The following is a 23,224-nucleotide window of genomic DNA, read 5'->3' as shown; positions in this document are numbered from 1 at the left end:
AAAACAATGGAAAAATGATCAAGCATATGATTTTTGCCCTAATATCAACGTCTTTTATATTATACACTGGAAGCCAAATGTTTGGAATAATGTACAGATTTTACTCTTATGGAAAGAAATTGGTACTTTTATTCACCAAAGTGGCAATCAGCTGATCACAATGTATAGTCAGGACATTAATAACATGAAAAATTACTATTACAATTTGAAAAAAAAAAATTATGAATTTCTTAAACTACTTCAAAGAGTTCTCATCAAAAAATCCTCCATGTGCAGCAATGACAGCTTTGCAGATCCTTGACATTCTAGCTGTCAGTTTGCCCAGATACTCAGGTGACATTTCACCCCACAATTGCCATAGATGTGGCTGTCTTGTCGGGCACTTCTCACACACCTTACAGTCTTAGCTGATCCCACAAAAGCTGAACGGGATTAAGATCCATAAGACTCTCTTCCAATTATCTGTTTTCCAATGTCTGTGTTTCTTTGCCCACTCTAGCCTTTCCTTTTTGTTTTTCTGTTTCAAAAATGGCTTTTTCTTTGCAATTCTTCCCATAAGGCTGCACTCCTGAGTCTTCTCTTTACTATGTACATGAAACTGGTGTTGAGTGGGTAGAATTCAATGAAGCTGTCAGCTGAGAACATGTGAGGTGTCTATTTCTCAAACTAGAGACTTGATGTACTTATCCTCTTGTTTAGTTGTGCATCTGGGCCTTCCACATCTCTTTCTGTCCTTGTTAGAGACATTTTTTCTTTCCATAAGATTACAATCTGTACATTTTTCCAAACGTTTGGCCACCTGTGTATTTGTGTGGGTGATATATATATATATATATATATATATATATATATATATATATATATATATATATATATATATATATATATATATAGAAAAAATGCATGGGAAGAAGTTGATGCTCAGTAGGGACTGGAATATCTGAATAAAGACTTGGGGATTGGCTCAAAGTTTCTATTGATAATATATAAATCTAGTTATTCTGTGGTTTAGAAAATAAATAATATTATAAAATAAAATTAAATTATTAGGTTTTAGCAACACACTCAATTCAAAAGTATAGCCTAATCAATCCAGCACCAGAAATGCACCAAAAATGTATAGCTAACCACAACAAAAAAGGAACAAACAGCCAAAACTTGAATGTGCTGTAATAAAGACTGAATCTGCAATAAATGAACTGACACATGCTCAAACTCATTGTTACTTTCATTTCAGGGAACAAATCTCAACGGGAGGAGCTGGACTCCATCCTCTATATTTTTGAAGTAAGTCTCTTCTAGTACCTTCTTATAGTGTTGGGTGATATTTATTTGTTGAACATGCTAAACACTGCTTGTATCTTTGGATCTGTTATTTTTATTTGTATAATGCTTTTCACAATGCACATTGTTTCAAAGCAGCTTTACAGAAAATCAATCTTTTAACATCTTAAATGTCTTTAAGTCCCCCTTAATCAGTTTCATTAAAAAACATAATTAAAAATCATGTAATTTTTATTTTTATTTATATAATTTCATAGAAAGTATATTGATTGAACTATAAAAATAATGATTAAGTATCTTGAAGTTCATCCTGAATTAACTAAGGAAGTTCACGTAGATGCTGTGGCCCCCCCGCTGTTTGACTGGTTAAGGCTTTTAGTTGTCAGTAATTTATTGTCTATGCATTACAATTTAAGAGAAATGATGCAAGCAGAGATCAGTGTAGTGTTATTCGCTGTTCGATAGGATTGCAGTAAAGTTGTTGTTTGATTTACCTGCAGTTCTTATGAGGTTTTGCATCAGCACAGCCCGTTTACTTGTTTTTTTAATCTCTGACCAGAGCAGGTTTTTCCACTCTCAATCCTGCTTTTCCTGGAGGTGCTGTCCTCCCTCTGCTTTTCCCACCTGACTGAAAAGTAGATGCTATTTTGCAATACAAATAGGCAGGCAGGGCCCTCTTTGGTTTCATTTGCTCAGGGAGGTGAGTGCTCTGTCTCTTTCAGGAAAAATGCCATCTGGGTGTGAGAAGAGTTTGCGTTGCATAAACAGAAGTTGACTTAATAAGGTCACACTGGAGAAATGCTTTTCATAGGTTTGCGTTTTATCAGAATAACTATCAGGAGTTAATTCTCTAAACAATTGCCAATTTTACGTGCAGTAATTCAACACAAACCACCCACAATTCAGTTTAGCCACAGGCTAATTACGCTGAAATAGCACTACACTGTTTTTAAATTAAGTCATATGTCCAACACAAAATGTGCATCCACTACAGATGATGGAATATCTCAAAACGCAGGATCTCATCTTTTAAACACCTACACTCAGTTTAAACATGAACAGTGCTTCCACACATCAAAAATAGTTTTTATTATCATAAAATGCATTTTTTAAATATTTTAGAGTTCATTTTTTAACTCAAATGGTCCATTCAACAAAACAGTCAAATACATTTTTTTTTTAAAGTTAATCATAAAAAGACAGCAAAGATATGTAACAAATGCGCAAACTGTGTTTATTGCAATCATTTTGTTTAACAAATAATGTTTTTAACAGTCTGCTCAACCATTACAGAGGAGTCATGAGACTTGTACAAATGCATTAACAAATAGCCTTTTATTTTATTTTTTTCAAATCACAGGCACACATTTTAAGCGTTTTTATTTTACTTTTTTTACTCTTTGTCCATCCTGCTTCTCCCTTCACTTTCATCTTTGCCTGAATAGTAAGGAATAGTTCACCCAGAAATTTTAATTATCTCTTTATTTACTAAACATTATGACATCTAAAACTAGTATTACTTTCTTCTGTGGAACACAAATGATGATATTTTGATGGAGATATGATGTGAATATACCCAGACATTGCAAGTAAATGAGGACCAAACTTTCAAGCTCCAAAAAACCACATAAAGGCAGCAAAAAGGCAATCCATAATACTCCAGTGGTTTAATCGATGTCTTCTGAAGCGATCCAATCAGTTTTGGGTGAGAAAAGACGAAAATGTACCTTTTTGCCCCCACTGTACATCTTGCCATTGCTGTCTGTTGGCACAATAATAATTGCTGATGTCTAGATTTATAGTGAAAAAAAGAGTTGGTCATTTGGGAAGATGAATTATTCACTTAAAAATGTTCACTTACTACTTCTGTTCTGAAAAGAGCACAACATCTGGTTTAAAGTCTGCAAAGTAAGGATACCTAAACCTCTTCATGCCTCCTGATTGAAAAACTCTTGTACATCAGCATTCTCTTATTTTAACTCCTTGTTCTTTCTCTCTTATTTAAGACAGAAGTGCTACAGTGACTGTCTACAGAGTTTCGGCTGTGTTTCCTTCATCAGTAGGATAGGATTAGGAAGGGAATTTTTTAATTAATTAATCATTTCTGGAAGAGAAAATACACAAAAGCATTATAAAGTTTCTGTTTATGCCAAAGGCAGATTATACCTAATGTAACTAGAGATGCAAAACTTGTTAATGCGAAACACGAAACCCAAATTAACTGTTTAAGTGAAATGAATGGTTGTATATTCACATACGTATTGCTCCAAGGGGTAGGACTATATGACCATATATCTCATGATTTGTTTCGATGTATGAGATAAGGTTCACGATTTGATATAATCTTGATACACACACATACGAAAGAAATGTTCTGTATAATTTCAAGCAATCATAAAAACAAGCCGATTTTCTAGGCATTTCAGCACTTACATTTCTAAAAGCTGAATTCAAGTAATATAAGCACTTCAAGGACCTTGTGCAAACCCTGTAAATAGTGTAGAAAAAGCGATGGAGATTTTGATGTTTGACTGGTCATTTCATTACATGGACAGAAAGCAAATTCGAAATGTGATATATTGTCCCATCCCTTATTGCTGTAATCAAAAGAGCACCCTCTCAGCTCACCGCATAACATCCATTAAGCACAATATACTGCAAAAAACAGAGCAACAAATTCAAGTTTCTGATTGCACACAAATACTTTTTTGGGGGGGGGTTCTGTAAAATGAGACCAATATTTTGCAAATAGTTCCATGTATTTGTGGATGTGGAAGGTTTTAAATGTAGGTGTAAATATTGCAGGTCTCTGCCAGAATATGCAGCAGAGTTTATAATGGTTCTGCTTTCTAGCTGATTTTGAATGCAGGAACACATCCAATGTGAACACCCCCTACTAAATGGTGTAATGGTCTGATGGTAAGACAGAGCAAAGAAATAACTTAACTTGGCTAAATAATGACTATATTATTTATTTTCATCAGCAATTTAGATGTCTTTGTGCTTAAATTAGACATTTCTGACAGGTGTTTTATGTCCATATCAGTGTGCTGCAGCTTTCTTGTGGCACGCCTGCGTACGGTGACAGGGGGAGAGAAACCATTAGTAGATTCATGCTGTGTCGGCGTCACTCTGTTAATGCAGCATAAAAGCATCACAACCTCCATCTTACATAGACCTGACTCTACCACCACCGTCCTCATTCCTCCCTCGTCCTGTGTCACAGCCTGTCCTGTCAAGGCTGGTATTTTGTTGTTATGATCGTACTGGAAGAGATTACAACAAACTCCACCGTGTGGTGGGTGTCTGACCTTTTTTTATTGGTCGGCAGAGGAGAGATAATCGCTTGGGCTGCTGTTGGGCAGGGGTTGGGGGCTGGTATTGTTCTACTCTTCCTCTGCGCCTCTCTCTTTGTGTCTGGCACCATCGAGACATCCACTGCAGCTGTGGATTATGGATGCATTCCTCTGTGTGTGAATGTATGGTGAACAAACACTTTGTGTTTGTGTTTTTTCTAACACACTGAGCTAACGATGTGATACAAAAAAAACACCATCCCATTACTGTGTAAACTGCAAAAAGTAGATCTGCATAGACAAAAAAAGTGTTACAACAGCCTTACACAGGTGTATGGAATGACAGAAAAGGATTTAAAAGTAAAAAAACATTTGCACTCACCCAGAGCTTAGAATTTGGGTAATGCACATAAACACTAAGTCTACATAAAGGCCATCACATTTTTATAGTTTCACATGTTATTATTGAGAAAAACAAGTGGTGAAAGATGGCTTTTTATAAAACGCGCTCTACCCCTTTTAAGAGATTTAATTTTCCTTTGAAATACGACAGTGTATTCAAAAGATATATAATTGTATTTATATATACAGTGAGGAAAAGAAGTATTTGAACACCCTGCTATTTTGCAAGTTCTCCCACTTAGAAATCATGGAGGGGTCTGAAATTGTCATCGTAGGTGCATGTCCACTGTGAGAGACATAATCTATAAAAAAAAATCCAGAAATCACAATATATGATTTTTTAACTATTTATTTATATGATACAGCTGCAAATAAGTATTTGAACACCTGTCTATCAGCTAAAATTCTGACCCTCAAAGACCTGTTAGTCTGCCTTTAAAATGTCCACCTCCACTCCATTTATTATCCTAAATTAGATGCACCTGTTTGAGGTTGTTAGCTGCATAAAGACACCTGTCCACCCCATACAATCAGTAAGAATCCAACTACTAACATGGCTAAGACCAAAGAGCTGTCCAAAGACACTAGAGACAAAATTGTACACCTCCACAAGGCTGGAAAGGGCTATGGGGAAATTGCCAAGCAGCTTGGTGAAAAAAGGTCCACTGTTGGAGCAATCATTAGAAAATGGAAGAAGCTAAACATGACTGTCAATCTCCCTCGGACTGGGGCTCCATGCAAGATCTCACCTCGTGGGGTCTCAATGATCCTAAGAAAGGTGAGAAATCAGCCCAGAACTACACGGGAGGAGCTGGTCAATGACCTGAAAAGAGCTGGGACCACCGTTTCCAAGGTTACTGTTGGTAATACACTAAGACGTCATGGTTTGAAATCATGCATGGCACGGAAGGTTCCCCTGCTTAAACCAGCACATGTCAAGGCCCGTCTTAAGTTTGCCAATGACCATTTGGATGATCCAGAGGAGTCATGGGAGAAAGGCATGTGGTCAGATGAGACCAAAATAGAACTTTTTGGTCATAATTCCACTAACTGTGTTTGGAGGAAGAAGAATGATGAGTACCATCCCAAGAACACCATCCCTACTGTAAAGCATGGGGGTGGTAGCATCATGCTTTGGGGGTGTTTTTCTGCACATGGGACAGGGCGACTGCACTGTATTAAGGAGAGGATGACCGGGCCCATGTATTGCGAGATTTTGGGGAACATCCTCCTTCCCTCAGTTAGAGCATTGAAGATGGGTCGAGGCTGGGTCTTCCAACATGACAATGACCCAAAGCACACAGCCAGGATAACCAAGGAGTGGCTCTGTAAGAAGCATATCAAGGTTCTGGCGTGGCCTAGCCAGTCTCCAGACCTAAACCCAATAGAGAATCTTTGGAGGGAGCTCAAACTCAGTGTTTCTCAGCGACAGCCCAGAAACCTGACTGATCTAGAGAAGATCTGTGTGGAGGAGTGGGCCAAAATCCCTCCTGCAGTGTGTGCAAACCTGGTGAAAAACTACAGGAAACGTTTGACCTCTGTAATTGCAAACAAAGGCTACTGTACCAAATATTAACATTGATTTTCTCAGGTGTTCAAATACTTATTTGCAGCTGTATCATACAAATAAATAGTTACAAAATCATACATTGTGATTTCTGGATTTTTTTTTTAGATTATGTCTCTCACAGTGGACATGCACCTACGATGACAATTTCAGACCCCTCCATGATTTCTAAGTGGGAGAACTTGCAAAATAGCAGGGTGTTCAAATACTTATATATATATATATATATATGATTTAAATATAAGATTTATATATGTCAATATGGTGGAGAGGCAGTATGGCTGATATTGGGAAATCTGATATCATTGAAATCTGCATGAACTAAGGAATCCACAGACAACATAATCCATGATTCTAGGACATATGGTGCAAAGGTCACAGGCAAACAAAGCCACCCCAAATTTTGGTATGGGGCTATTCATGACCACTCCTATCAGTGTGCCAAATTTCATAATTTTCGTAAATAAAGTTTATAGACTCTCAGCCAGAATAATAATAATAATTCTAATGGATATATTAGGTGCCATTGCACCTTTGGTGCTCAGCCCCTAATTACTTTCGACCTATTAAACATTAATGTGGGTGAGAGAGATCTAATATGAATGTTGAATTAGGCTTTTACAATATGGTAAAACCTTATAGTTTTATTCATTTAAAATTCATGCATTGGTTCAGTATGTTTTTCATCAACAAACTCTCTGTCCTAAACCGATGCAGCACGTATCGCTATAATGAGTCAAGACGACTTTTAAATGCTCGTTCGCAGTCATTAAAACTTCCAAGTTTTGTGTCACTGAAATATGGAGCGTCAATCTTCTTTCCATGGCGATTTGTGGATTCGGCACTCTGCTGAGAATGCCTTTCTGAGTTCCCTCAGGAGCTGGTACTTCAAAACTCTTGATTTAAAAGAACGGCGGTGAATCGCAAAGCTCTTCTCAAATGGAAGTGCTATATATACAAAGAGAATTGTTCCTTGTGCTTAAATGGTGCTTGTTTAACAAAACAATATTATTCACGGTTGTTGTTCTTACGTAAAATATTCGGGTCACGAGACCAAGCCCACATCCCCGGGTGAAGTATGTCCAAAATCTATTCATACTTCTTGGAGGGTTGAGTGAAGTAACCCAATATTGGTATTCAGGAATCAATAAAAAGAGAGTAAGCAATGCTTGGTTAAACCAAATCTAGAGTTCAATGATTGTCAGAGTTGGATAACTCTGCTTTCTGGAACACCCCCTGGATGATGAATGAGAGCACTGTTATCACTCTTGATATTCATTAGCTTAAGGCAGTGTCTTTAGCATCCAGATGGGCACATAATGGCTGCTTCCTCTCCACCCGCAGCACACTGTGAACTGCCCGTCTCACACTCACAGGTGCCCCACACACACACACACACACACACACACACACACACACACACACACACAAAGAGCCTCTTATGGCAGGAGGGAGGCAGTTGGCACAACAAGACAAGCATTTGCATGGTGTTTCCATCTACTCTTAAAGCATTTTAGCCCAAACATCTCTCTGAAGAGCCACATGAAGTCTGAAATGGTCCTGTTATGACCAGCTTAAAGGATTTTTAAAACATTTTAATTGTCATAATTTACACTCATGTCGGTCCACAGACTTTCACAGTTCTGTGGACCACCAAAGAAGATATTTATCCTGGCTGCTACATTATTTGTCCTAATTGCTATTTTCCCAACAGTAAAAGTGAAATGGGGATGACTCCAAAAATGATGACCATAAACGTATCACAAAATTGGTCCATAAGCCCTATAATTTTATGTGAGGTTTTTCGTATTCGTTGAAAATCTTAAATTCTGTATTGTATCTCAAATGTCAATCCTGTTTGTGTACATTCAGAAATGTCAAGACATGTTGCACAAAGTTTGAGGTCAGTGACAAGACGTGCAAAAACCAAAGATGTTCAATGTCATTGCAGTAAAACGCTTGCACAACATTTCTTGTCTCTGCACATATGGATGTAGACAAACACGTTTTACAGTTGTAGTGGATTTTATTCCATTTCTGTAAAAAAAAAAAAAAAGTACACCCTGACTCTTCTCTGGCTACTCAGCCCCAAACGCTGCAGGGTGCAATGCACTGTGTGTTGTGACGCATTCCACCCATAACCATTATTAAAATTATCTGTGACTTTTGCCACAGTAGACCTTCTGTAGGTTCAGACCAGACGGGATAGCCATCATTGCCCTTGTGCATTGTTGTGCCTTGGGTGCCCAACAGTCTGTTGCCAGTTTTGGTTTTTCCCTCCTCGGACCACTGTCGGTAGGTACTCACCATGGCTGACCGGGAGCATCCAACAAGCTTTTCCATTTATATAACAATATGGCCCTTGTGACAGTTTTATATATATTAGTGGTGGGGGAAAAATAGACTCACACATGAATTGTGACTCTATCTTGTACTGATGCAAATTGATTTTCTAAATGTTAGTTAATAACGTGATGTTGTCGGAACAAAAAAGGTGGAAGTCAATTGTGAGAGCAGTGCAGCACCCGGACATGTTTAGAGAGCTTACACCTCACGCCGTGAACAGAAGGTGCAGCAGCAGTGGAGTATCTGCGAGACATGGAGGAGGAAAAACAAATATATCCTGCCCCATTTTCAGCGAGGGCAAGCGTTTGGACAAACTTTGGATTTTATCATCTCCAGGGGACGAAGGAGCTTTGCAAGAATTATGTAGTATGCAAGCTTTGTAAAGCGAAGGTGAAGTATGTTGGGAACACTACAAACATGAGGACTCACATCGAACACAATGTCATTGAACACTATCATCCAGAGATGAAAGACGTGGAACAAAAACCTCCAGTTGCAAACATTCCAGTCAGCCAACGCACTCTGCATCAATTTTCGAAACTTCCAGCCAACTCTGAACGGGCAAAGAATATACAGTGAGGAAAATAAGTATTTGAACACCCTGCTATTTTGCAAGTTCTCCCACTTTTAAATCATGGAGGGGTCTGAAATTGTCATCGTAGGTGCATGTCCACTGTGAGAGACATAATCTAAAAAAAAAAATCCAGAAATCACAATGTATGATTTTTTAACTATTTATTTGTATGATACAGCTGCAAATAAGTATTTGAACACCTGAGAAAATCAATGTTAATATTTGGTACAGTAGCCTTTGTTTGCAATTACAGAGGTCAAACGTTTCCTGTAGTTTTTCACCAGGTTTGCACACACTGCAGGAGGGATTTTGGCCCACTCCTCCACACAGATCTTCTCTAGATCAGTCAGTTTTCTGGGCTGTCGCTGAGAAACACGGAGTTTGAGCTCCCTCCAAAGATTCTCTATTGGGTTTAGGTCTAGAGACTGGCTAGGCCACGCCAGAACCTTGATATGCTTCTTACAGAGCCACTCCTTGGTTATCCTGGCTGTGTGCTTCGGGTCATTGTCATGTTGGAAGACCCACCCTCGACCCATCTTCAATGCTCTAACTGAGGGAAGGAGGTTGTTCCCCAAAATCTCGCAATACATGGCCCCGGTCATCCTCTCCTTAATACAGTGCAGTCAGCCCTGTCCCATGTGCAGAAAAACACCCCCAAAGCATGATGCTACCACCCCCATGCTTCACAGTAGGGATGGTGTTCTTGGGATGGTACTCATCATTCTTCTTCCTCCAAACACGGTTAGTGGAATTATGACCAAAAAGTTCTATTTTGGTCTCATCTGACCACATGACTTTCTCCCATGACTCCTCTGGATCATCCAAATGGTCATTGGCAAACTTAAGATGGGCCTTGACATGTGCTGGTTTAAGCAGGGGAACCTTCCGTGCCATGGATGATTTCAAACCATGACGCCTTAGTGTATTACCAACAGTAACCTTGGAAACGGTGGTCCCAGCTCTTTTCAGGTCATTGACCAGCTCCTCCCGTGTAGTTCTGGGCTGATTTCTCACCTTTCTTAGGATCATTGAGACCCCACGAGGTGAGATCTTGCATGGAGCCCCAGTCCGAGGGAGATTGACAGTCATGTTTAGCTTCTTCCATTTTCTAATGATTGCTCCAACAGTGGACCTTTTTTCACCAAGCTGCTTGGCAATTTCCCTGTAGCCCTTTCCAGCCTTGTGGAGGTGTACAATTTTGTCTCTAGTGTCTTTGGACAGCTCTTTGGTTTTGGCCATGTTAGTAGTTGGATTCTTACTGATTGTATGGGGTGGACAGGTGTCTTTATGCAGCTAACGACCTCAAACAGGTGCATCTAATTTAGGATAATAAATGGAGTGGAGGTGGACATTTTAAAGGCAGACTAACAGGTCTTTGAGGGTCAGAATTCTAGCTGATAGACAGGTGTTCAAATACTTATTTGCAGCTGTATCATACAAATAAATAGAATAAAAAATCATACATTGTGATTTCTGGATTTTTTTTTTTAGATTATGTCTCTCACAGTGGACATGCACCTATGATGACAATTTCAGACCCCTCCATGATTTCCAAGTGGGAGAACTTGCAAAATAGCAGGGTGTTCAAATACTTATTTTCCTCACTGTAACTCCGTCAATGGCTTATTTCATTTCCAAAAATCTGCACACCTACAGCATCATTGATAAATGAGCCCAGGTATAGCATACCATCTCAGTAAAAAGATGACGGGAAAGCTGTACCTCAGCTATAACAAGAGACAAAGATAAAGGTCGCCGAAGCCTTGAAGACAGCAACAAGAGTAGCACACGTGTGATGCGTGTACATCAATGGCAACTCAGTCATTTGTCACCTTTACCACTCACTACATCACCGATGACTGGCAGATCGTGTCTCGTGTTCTGCAAACAAGAGTAATGCATGAAAACCACGCAGCTGGAAATGTCAATGAGATGTTTCAGGCTGTCGCAGAGGAATGCCAGCTCACAACCACTGACCTGTTAATAATTACCGATAACACTGCTAACATGTTTGCTGCTACGCATTTGGGCAACTTTGCATGTTAAGCATTTTGGCAATAAAGTGAGCTCTGAAGCTGCCATCTGGATCATAACCTGCTGGGGAGGATTCAGAAAATTACTGGATTTTTCCACCGCAAATCATGACCTTGCGGAGAAACCGAGGCTTTTGGAGCTGCCACCCAACAGTTTAAGTCGATTGTGGCTACAAGATGGAATACCGCATTCGAGATGGTAGACAGATTTTTCAAGCAACATCCTGCCATTTGCACTGCTCTCCTCTCTCCTCAGGTGAGAAAATGTTGAGCCGACATCTGCACAATAAATTAATTGGATGTCACCAATGTAGAAGAAATGGCAATGGCCCTCAATCCAATGAAACAGGCAACCAACATAATGTCAGAGGACAGCACACCAATGTTGTCCGTGATAGCTCCACTGCTTGCACAGCTACCCCACGACACAGAAGCAGGTTTTGTGGTGGTGATGCAGCAATCGTCCGGCAAATCAAGCAGACTATCCATGAAGATCTGGCCAAGAGATACACGAGTGTGGTGGAGAAGAATATTCTCCACACTGTCTCTACCCTCAAACTACCCTCTACCCCCAAGATGAAGAACAGGACATATACTCCAAGGTGATTGCTGAGGATGCAGCACTTGAGGTAATTCTAAGTGTAGAAAAATATGATTTGCACTACATCATAATTGTTTAATAACTTAAAATACAGATTTCATAAGCACAACAACCATACAATTGTGTATGTGTATGATAAATAGGTGTATGTGTGTGTCATGTGGAGAATAGATACACTAATGTTTCAGGTATATCCTATTTTATAATTAATAATAAAAGTGTAGAAAAATATTATTTTCACATCATATTGATGAATTTGGAATGCAAAGATAAGGCTTTTTTTAACTGTGTTTTCTGTGGCCTTTCACTGCAGCAGGAGGAGCCTGAGGACAGTGCTAAAGAGCCAGATAGCCCAGATAAAGGTCTAGATGTAGGCCCTACCCCCAAAAGAGGAACATCTGCATTGGTGAATCTGTTGGGCAAGACATTCACTAATGACAGAGTTATTCCTAAATCTGCCAACACCAGAGCTGAGGAGGAGATGAAGAAGTATCTGGAGGCCTCCCCACTATAGCTCTCAGAACCCCCGAGTTGGTGGAGGTCCCACGAGACTGTCTTTCCCCTCCTGGCCAAGTTGGCTAAGCACATCTATGCATCCCTGGTACTAGAGTTGGGGCAGAGAGGGTATTCTTCACTGCCGGGTACATAGTAAATGTACATCGGAGCACACTCACTCCAGAACATGTAGACCAGCTGCTGTTTCTACAAAGGAACCTAGGCATTCCAGTCAGTGGTGGACAGTAAAGTAAACTCCAGTTCACGTTTCAAAAGTCAACAAGTTACAGCACTTTACAGCAGTTTTATATGTTAATGTATTTCAATTTGTTGAAAAGATGTGCAAAAACCATTATTACCATTTTATTTACCAGCAAAATCTTTTATTTTTGTATTAATAAATGTTGTATATATACTGTGTGTTTGTGTACGTGTATATACTGTGTGTGTTTATATATACGTATGTATGTATGCTGTATATACACTGTATACTCACCTAAAGGATTATTAGGAACACCTGTTCAATTTCTCATTAATGCAATTATCTAATCAACCAATCACATGGCAGTTGCTTCAATGCATTTAGGGGTGTGGTCCTGGTCAAGACAATCTCCTGAACTCCAAACTGAATGTCAGAATGGGAAAGAAAGGTGATTTAAGCCATTTTGAGCGTGGCATGGTTGTTGGTGCCAGACGGGCCGGTCTGAGTTTTTCACAATCTGCTCAGTTACTGGGATTTTCACGCACAACCATTTCTAGGGTTTACAAAGAATGGTGTGAAAAGGGAAAAACATCCAGTATGCGGCAGTCCTGTGGGCTAAAATGCCTTGTTGATGCTAGAGGTCAGAGGAGAATGGGCCGACTGATTCAAGCTGATAGAAGAGCAACTTTGCCTGAAATTACCACTGCTACAACCGAGGTATGCAGCAAAGCATTTGTGAAGCCACAACACGCACAACCTTGAGGCGGATGGGCTACAACAGCAGAAGACCCCACCGGGTACCACTCATCTCCACTACAAATAGGAAAAAGAGGCTACAATTTGCAAGAGCTCACCAAAATTGGACAGTTGAAGACTGGAAAAATGTTGCCTGGTCTGATGAGTCTCGATTTCTGTTGAGACATTCAGATGGTAGAGTCAGAATTTGGCGTAAACAGAATGAGAACATGGATCCATCATGCCTTGTTACCACTGTGCAGGCTGGTGGTGGTGGTGTAATGGTGTGGGGATGTTTTCTTGGCACACTTTAGGCCCCTTAGTGCCAATTGGGCATCGTTTAAATGCCACGGCCTACCTGAGCATTGTTTCTGACCATGTCCATCCCTTTATGGCCACCATGTACCCATCCTCTGATGGCTACTTCCAGCAGGATAATGCACCATGTCACAAAGCTCAAATCATTTCAAATTGGTTTCTTGAACATGACAATGAGTTCACTGTACTAAAATGGCCCCCACAGTCACCAGATCTCAACCCAATAGAGCATCTTTGGGATGTGGTGGATCGGGAGCTTCGTGCCCTGGATGTGCATCCCACAAATCTCCATCAACTGCAAGATGCTATCCTATCAATATGGGCCAACATTTCTAAAGAATGCTTTCAGCACCTTGTTGAATCAATGCCATGTAGAATTAAGGCAGTTCTGAAGTCGAAAGGGGGTCAAACACAGTATTAGTATGGTGTTCCTAATAATCCTTTAGGTGAGTGTATATTTCTTAGAAGAAAATGGTTGTCTAGAATTTTAAGTCAATAAAAATAGACCCAATTTACTTTTTATACAGGATCCTGGTCTTATTTTATTATACACAATTCATCTGTGAATGTTATTCCAAAGAAATAATCATAATCTTATCAAAATGTAAATGCCTTGCTCCACCTCTGAAACAACATTCCTGCTGATGTTATCAAGCCCTCTTATGTCACAACCCATCTAACCATTTGCTATATAGAGACCACTTTTCACGATTCAATCAGTTTTTAGTGAGTAAATTGCATATATTGTTTGCTAAATCATGACTTAAGCATCTGTGAGAAACTTCTTTGGGTCCCTGATCTAGTTTCACTGGACTGTTCCTGAACATTGTGATGTCAGACTGTTCTGTCTGTTGCACCACAACATCATCAGTCCTCTAGCCCTTGACCCATCATCTTACTTATTTTGCCTCATTTCTCAAGCCCATCTGACTGGTCTAACCCAAGGTTAGGTTGGCTTGGCTTTTGCCTCGATGTGAGTTTTGCCCTCAAAACTGATGGACATGTTCCTTTGACCTCATCAGACTAGAATTTAACCCCATGAGAATGTATTAATATGATGCCAGCTCCTTTTCCAAATTTTTGCAGCGTGTAATCGGTGTATAACCATGTCCATGTTCTCACAAGCAGTGCTGATTGGCCATAATCTTTGATGTCCATTTAGACCCATTTGAACGCTATTGCATGTAAATTGTCCTAAAAGGTCATAAATAAGAGAACAAAGAACTGGAACACTGTCTGTTCTCAGTGGCTCATTCTCAATCTTTCTTTCATCTTTTACTTCCTCTCTCATCGTCAGTCTAAAAGACCTTGAGTAACACTTCAATTCTGGTAGAATAGATCCACCTACCTGCAATTGAAAGGTTTTTGCAGGCTCACAGATTGTTTTTGTTTTGTTTTTTTTTTTTTTTGGGTCCTCTTTCTACGATTCGTTGGATATTAAGCGTATGTAATTTTTGCTGTAGTAAGTGAAACTAATTTAGCCCTGTCAAGTCTTAAAATTTTTAGTGGTATTTGCTAGTACCCCCCAATAGTCAAGTATGGCCAAATTTTGTTATCTGGCTAGCTTTTGAAGTAGTTTTTTCGAAAATGTACTTGACATTGTCATGATAAATATAAATGATAAATTATCCATAAAACTCAAAGTAGGAGACTTCTCACCCTCAGATTAGAAGTTAAACTTTGGCTCCATTTTTGTTTCTCCATTCTAATTTTCTGAGATTCTGAATTTGGGGTTTTCATAAGCTGTAAGCCATAATCATAAAAATTATATCAAATAAAGGCTTGAAATATCTTACTTTGCTTGTAATGAGTCTATATAATATATTAGTTTCACCTTTTAAGTTGAATTACTGAAATTAATGAACTTTTGCACGATATTCAAATTTTTCGAGTTTCACCTGTGTGTGTGTGTGTGTGTGTGTGTGTATGTATGTATATATATATATATATATATTATATATATTCTTTGCATATAATTTAAAATATTTTTTTTTCTGTAAACAATTCTAACATTTGGACAACAATCGCCTTAGTAAAGTAAGTAACATTTCTAAGGGTGTCCCATTTCCGATACTTTTATCAAAATAGTGTTACTGCGCTCTTGTACTCATGCTTGTAAAAATGCTCCAATATCAAAACCTGGTACCATCCAACTGTGTGTGTGTTGTGTGTTGATACTTTATTGATCCTTTGCAGGAAATTATATTGTCACGGCAGCTTTAACACTCAATAACAATACATAACTTACGAATGTCATTCTGTAAACATTCAGCACACAAATTAAAATCACTTTATTTCCTAGTGTGATTATTGAACTGCAAAGGCTGTGATTTATTGAGAAACATATATAGTTTGCATGTGCTGCACACTTCAAAGTGAATTTGTTGTGTTGTGCCAGCACCGGCTGCTTGTACCTTTTAGAGCTACTTGCACCATCATGAGCATTGAACACTGTTTGTGGCAGATGACAGCGAGCAGAGCACTAATTCACTTGCATTGCCAGGCACATACAGACTATATATTTATTTAATTAGCCTTTTGCAGGGTGCATTCCACTCTAAATGGATCCTCCCTATGCCACATTCCATTCAAAGACTTTACCAACGATTGTGAGAGCATTGGAGGGCTGAAAGGTGTATGGGGTTCAAAAAATAATATTAATTTGGAAATAACCTTTGAAGTAAATTTGATTGGAAATTGATGATTGTTCTCCCTTCGAAGTGCCCTTTGGAGTCTGATTTAAGCAAACTGGAATGCAGCAACGTGCTTTTCCGGAGGTGAAGCTACTGTCAAAAACACACAAAACTGAAAGGGCTTCACTCGAAAATGAAATCTGCCAAATAGAGCTGTTGCGGTGGCAATTTTTTACCACCACGGTTTTAAGGGCCAATCACCGCCAGATGTACAGGTGTGCGCACAAATTACATGTTTATCAAAAAAAAAAAAAAGTGCTTCACTGAACACAAAATAAAAATTAAACACTATTTAAAATATCACAAAAATTCCCAAAATGACACAAACAAACTTTTTGTATTGGTTTAATATGTCTGTCTGTTATTGCACCACACAGCCTATTTTATACATCAGTAACATGTAGGCTACATGTCAATGGCTACAAATATTCCAGAATGTCAGATTCCGTTAATTTGGCTAAACTCCCATATTCAACACAACTAAATATCACTAAACAGCAGGACAATAATTAAATAGGTCAGTTTTACCTTAATTTTTAATGTTTTTATTTAAAGGAAAAAAGCAACATTGTCTGGTTTTTAAGAGAATCTCACTTCAACTATGTTTCCAGCTGCACTGAATACACATCCAGAACATGGTGTTACATACGAATGTGTTGTTTGATAACGTTAACAAAGACAGGATCATGAGGATAAATGTTACAATTTTAATTCAAACATTGTTGATGAAAATATGACAAGAAATAAACAGCACTGCAAATATTACCAATGTACTGACAATATTTTTGAAGAAGAAAAACGTATCGGTTACCTAACGTAACCTCTGTTCTCTCTAGATGAGGGAACGAGTATTGCGTAAGCTAGCTTACGCTACGGAAAGATTAATCTTTTCTGAGATATTGAAGCCAAAAAAATTATCCTTAATTTTGTATCCATTGTCAACGCAGTGCGGCAGCTGCAGACCTTGAGCGGGCTAGCTAGCGAGCTCATTGGTTGCTCTGCGGCAACTGCTGCAGCCTATAGACGAGCTTGGGCTGAACTCGCATCCAATGAGAGGCGTCCGCGCTCACTGCATCAAAGCCCGCCAAAAGGGCGTGACTAGAGTGCATATAAGCGTAGTTCAGTAGGCTGGAACCCTGGTTTTCATTGACTGAAGCGAAAAGTCGCTCGTGGAGCGAAGCACGGCCGGCTTACGCAATACTCGTTCCCTCATCTAGAGAGAACCGAGGTTACGTTAGGTAACCGATACGTTCTCTTCACGAGAGGTTCTCTCGTATTACGTAAGCTAGCTTACGCTACGGGAACCCATTGTCAACGCCGTCGCGCCAAGCATCCACTGTATGAGCCCCAGGGAATTAAGGGGGAACCCGGGGGAGCCCTTATGAGTGGGGAAATAAGATTTGGCCGGCAAGAATGCGGGTCAGTGTTTGTGTAATATATAAGCACATAGTGGGAAGGGAACGACAGAGCGGCGGTGCCAGTCTGTGTGGAATGTGTCCCATCAGTGCAGCTCACCAGGGGATCTGTAGCGTATTAAACCGCTAGTAGTTTTGCCTGCAGAGCGGGCACTTCCATATTGTAAAATCTGACAAATGTGGAGGGGGAAGTCCATCCCGCTGCCACACATATGTCGTGAATGGGAATCCCGCTGGACCATGCCCACGAGGATGCCATGCCTCTAGTGGAGTGAGCCCTAATGCCCAACGGGCATGGCAGGTCTTTTGACGCGTATGCAGCAGCAATAGCGTCCACTATCCATCTAGATAGTGTCTGTTTCGAGGCGGCGAGACCTTTGGTGCGCCCTCGAACTAAACGAAAAGCTGCTCAGAGCGTCTGAAAGCGGCGGAGCGCGCGGTATACAATCTCAGTGCTCTGACTGGGCAAAGGAGATTGGCGTCGTGTTCGCTATCGGATGCTGGCAGCACCGATAGGGAAATGACCTGTGCTCTGAAAGGAGTACCGATCACCTTGGGAACACAGCCGTGTCTAGGTTTTAAAATGACCTTGGAGTCACTTGGTCCAAACTCAAGACACGCAGCGCTGACAGACAGCGCGTGAAGGTCTCCCACACGTTTGACTGATGACAGGGCAGTCAGAAAACGGTTTTGAGTGAAAGGTATTTCAAATCCACGGATTGAAGTGATTCGAAAGGGGGCTTTCATAGTTTCGAGAACTATAGAAAGATCCCAGATAGGAACCGATGGGGGCGCGGGGTTCATCCTTCTAGCTCCCTAAGGAAGCGGATGACCAGCTCGCTTTTTCCCCATGACTGGCCGTGCAGGGTTCAGCGAACGCCGCAACGGCTGCCACATACACTTTGAGCGTGGATGGGGATCTGCCCTTATCCAGCAGCTCTTGTAGAAATACGAGCAGCGACGACACCCCACATGTCCGCGGGTCCAGGTCTCTGTCGGTGCACCATTTTGAGAACACAGACCATTTTGACGCATAGAGTCTTCTTGTGGAAGGGGCTCTAGCGTGTATAATGGTATTTATTACTCCTTCTGGCAGAGCGACGGGTAGTCGTTGATCACCCACGCATGCAGCCCCAGCTCTGGGTGGGGATGCCAGATTGTGCCGCGAGCTTGAGAGAGGAGATCTGCTCTCACTGGGATGGGCCACGGCGCTGTCAGTGACAGCTGCGTAAGCTCCGGGAACCATGTCTGATTCTCCCAACGCGGGGCTATGAGGAGCACCAAGTGACGCGTTTCCCTGATCCTCTGCATTACCTGTGGCAATAGCGAGACGGGGGGAAGGTGTAAAGCGGGCGCCTGGGCCAGCGCGTCCTCACTTTTCGAGAAAAATATCGGGCAGTGAGAGTTCTCTTCTGACGCAAAGAGGTCTATCTCTGCTCTGCCGAATAGGTGCCATAACGTCTGGACTGTTTGAGCGTGCAGGGACCATTCCCCTGGGGGAATATTGTCTCTGGACAGTCTCTCCGGGCCGTCGTTCAGGTGGCCTGGCTCATGCGTCGCCCTCGATGAGCGCAGGTGGCACTGGGACCAACTCTGTATGCGTTCCGTCAGATGGAAAAGGTTCCTGGATCTGACACCGCCCTGACGGTTTAGGTAGGATACCACAGATCTGTTGTCCGAACGGACCAGGACGTGGTGACCCTGAATGACCGGGAGAAAGCGCACGAGCGCGTACTCGACCGCTATCATTTCCAGACAATTTATGTGAAGGAGCTTTTCCTGAACTGACCATAGGCCGAAAACCGGAGAGCCCTCACAGACCGCGCCCCAACCCGTGTTGGATGCGTCTGTCGAGATGACTTTTCGGCGAGATACAGCTCCCATTGTCACTCCTCGCTGATACCACTCGGCCACTGTCCAAGGCTGCAGAGCTGAAATACAGGTCTGAGTCACCTTGATGGGCTGGCGGCCTGTGGCCCAAGCCCGGCGAGACGCGCGGGTGCTTAGCCAATGCTGAAGCGGGCGCATGTGCAGTAAACCCACCTGAAGTACTGCTGCGGCTGAGGCCATGTAACCTAGCACTCTCTGGAATTTCTTCAGAGGCGTGAGGCTGTTCATCTGAAAAGATGCGGCTAGTCGCTGAACACGGCACGCGCGCTGTGTAGATAAGCGAGCCGTCATTGCCACGGAGTCTAGTTCTATCCCAAGGAAGGAAATTGTCTGACGTATTTCCGCGTGGTGGCGGCTTTGAAGAAAACAGCCGTCGAGTCTGTTGGGAGCCTGCTCAGGGGGCGGTGACCACTCGAGCCCGAGGCGGTCGACGGCCTGTGTGAGGAGGCGTATCAGTTCCCCTTCGACTCCGGCGCGGGTCCTGCTGGATTCCTGGGCCGTTGAGGAGGCTTGTGACCACTCCTCACTGTCCGAAGCCATGATGGAACAGCAGCCTTTGTCCTCCGCCTCGCTCTCCGAGGTGGCAGCAGTGCGGCCGCTCGGCGGCAACGGCGCGTTCCGGGGGGGCGGGGAGGGTGAACGCGATGCTTGAGGGACCGGCTCCGGCGAGACAGTCGCTTCTAAAACCAGTTCCGGCAGTCTTTGGGAGCGGCGCTTCTTCCGGCGCGGCGAAACAGAAGGCGGCGCGGCAGCTCCGGTTTTGCATACTTCGAGTCGAGCCCGCAGGGTCGACATCGGAAGCTCCTCGCAGAGGTCGCATCCGCCGTCAGCGAGGGCGAGCTCTGCATGCCCCAGTCCCAGGCAGAGAGCGCAGATGATGTGTCGGTTTCCGGCGCTGAGAGGAGCGCGGCATCTTTAAAAAGCCGCTCGATACTCTTTTGTGAAGTTCGCTGAGGAACTTAGCTTGCTCTAAAAAAGGATATGTCGCCGGATGGCGTAGCTCGCAGGATGGCTGAAGGTGGCGAAGACGGCCGGCTTCTTCGAGCGCTGTCCACGCTTGCTAGATGCCCCTCGAACGGCGACGCGGCTTCCAGTTCAGAGATGCGAAGAGCTTCGCTGAAGAGATGAAAATCAGGGTTCCAGCCTACGAACTACGCTTATATGCACTCTAGTCACACCCTTTTTGGCGGGCTTTGATGCAGTGAGCCGTGACGCCTCTCATTGGATGCGAGTTCGCCCAAGCTCGTCTATAGGCTGCAGCAGTTGCCGCAGAGCAACCAATGAGCTCGCTAGCTAGCCCGCTCAAGGTCTGCAGCTGCCGCACTGCGTTGACAATGGATACAAAATTAAGGATAATTTTTTGGCTTCAATATCTCAGAAAAGATGAATCTTTCCGTAGCGTAAGCTAGCTTACGCAATACGAGAGAACCTCTCGTAAGAGAACCTTGTGAACATGATTCTGTTTTTAGGCAGACTGATCAAGTCTGGTGTGCTTCTACTCTCTGAAGTTCCATCACACCAGCCAATCAGTGTTTTTCAATTTTGTGTACTATGTGCATCAGACAGTTAGTGCACAGACTGTGGGCGGTCTGAGGCTTAGACTACTTCGATGGTAGGAACGATCCTTATTATGAAATGTATGTATAGGTCAGGGGCATGATTATTTGCAGGGGGGTTTTATGCGTTATTATTCATATAATTAATCACACGAAACTTGGTGGTAGGCTCTTTTGCCCAATAAGCAACTTACCAGACATCCCAGATTTTACTGCACTCCGTGAGGAGGTGAAGTTCATCCTCTACGACTCCTTAAGTTGTAGCGGATTGACTGGGTTTTTCTTCTGGGTGCCAACTTATAAGTAAATTATAAGTACATTTTTTAATCTTAAAGTAAATCATACAAAGGTTCCAACTTGGTTTTTTAACAGATGAACCATATTGAACATAAGACAATAATATTACAGATAACAATAACATAATTTGCATTGCATGAATATTTTTATAGTCATTTCATTCTCCTACTATAAAAAAAATAAAATAATTAATAAACAAAAAAAAATATATATATATATAAATTCCTCGTGAATTCAGTTCAATTTCTCTAATATAGTTTTCTAGAGGTGCCTCTCCTACACCTGATTAATTCATACAATTGACCGTTGATCTGTAACCATTAACAATATAACTGGAATAATACAATTGTTACTCACAATACAATATTAAGCCATCAAAGATTTATAACAGAAGTTCAACACGCATTGATTCAGTCTACACACTTCGAACATTCATGATTCAATGATTCACTTCAAACTCTTCATGATTCATTCAACAGTTCAAATTCTCAGGATCTCTCACTGTCCAACAATTCAAAAGTCTCAGTTCAAAGATTCAATGTCTTAGTTCAACGATTCAGTGACTCAATTCAAACGCTCAGGACATCTCACTGTTCAACGATTCAGTGACTCGATTCAATGACTCAATTCAACGCTCAGGACATCTCACTATTCAACGATTCAATGACTCGATTCAACGCTCCGGACATCTCACTGTTCAGCGATTTAGTGACTCAATTCAAACACTCAGGATATCTCACTGTTCAACAATTCAAAAGTCTCAGTTCAAACACTCCTCAGCAACGAAACAAGCAAAGGTCCTCAAAAAAGAAAAATAAACAGTGAAATACTTGTTGGAAGTTCGGTCTGCACCAGAGTTCAGCGGTAATGGAAAACCGGAATTTCACTTCACATCAGCCATTTAGTTGTCATCTCTCGTCTCGTGGCCAGTATTGTTCCGTAGCGAACTGCCAACCGTAGCTACCTGAATCCGGCTCAATCACTGTGTTTAGACTTCCAGTATTAATCTAATTTTCACCTCTAACCTCCAAGTTCAGACAAAAATAGCGTTCAGGTTAGTGAGTAGAATACATTCTCTCTCTAGCTACTCCCTTTCCATTTTGTTTCTTTACTTTTATACTCGCAACTCTCTATGACAACATCGCCCTCCTGTGGACATCAGCACCATTTTTGGTGACAACTTCCAGTTCTTCACAAAGTGCAGTGTGAACACAGTCTGTCCTCTCTGGGTCCCCAGCTCTGTCTGTGTCGACCCGTCTCTACAGCTGGACAGTGGTCACTTACATGAAATTTCCTGTGATGGTAGTCTTTAATTTTGGTCAGATATGATGCCAATTTATATTCTGTCTTAATTTTTTGGAAATAACTTAATTTGTTTATTTTTTTGAGTTTTCATTGCCAATGATGAATACATTATTTTAGTATTTTTTTTATTTTATTTTGCCTGCCTGAATTGAATTGAATTGAATTGATACATATAGCTGGTGCTTGTCCACTAAGTACTGTAAAGGTAATTTATT

General features: G+C 41.5%; 1 protein-coding gene across 3 annotated transcripts in view; it reads left to right on the top strand.

Annotated features, from left to right (window-relative positions):
* ralgapa2 (Ral GTPase activating protein catalytic subunit alpha 2) overlaps positions 1-23,224 on the top strand; it is a 268,297-nt gene that overhangs the window by 82,082 nt on the left and 162,991 nt on the right. For all 3 annotated transcript variants that reach the window (XM_052145011.1, XM_052145009.1, XM_052145010.1), the window contains exon 3: positions 1,238-1,287. In XM_052145011.1, coding sequence (XP_052000971.1) covers positions 1,238-1,287 — 50 coding nt within the window. The remainder of the gene's footprint in view (positions 1-1,237; positions 1,288-23,224) is intronic.

Source organism: Xyrauchen texanus, chromosome 16, assembly GCF_025860055.1.
Source record: "Xyrauchen texanus isolate HMW12.3.18 chromosome 16, RBS_HiC_50CHRs, whole genome shotgun sequence".
Lineage (NCBI taxonomy): Eukaryota > Metazoa > Chordata > Actinopteri > Cypriniformes > Catostomidae > Xyrauchen > Xyrauchen texanus.
This window is presented reverse-complemented; position numbering and strand designations above follow the sequence as displayed.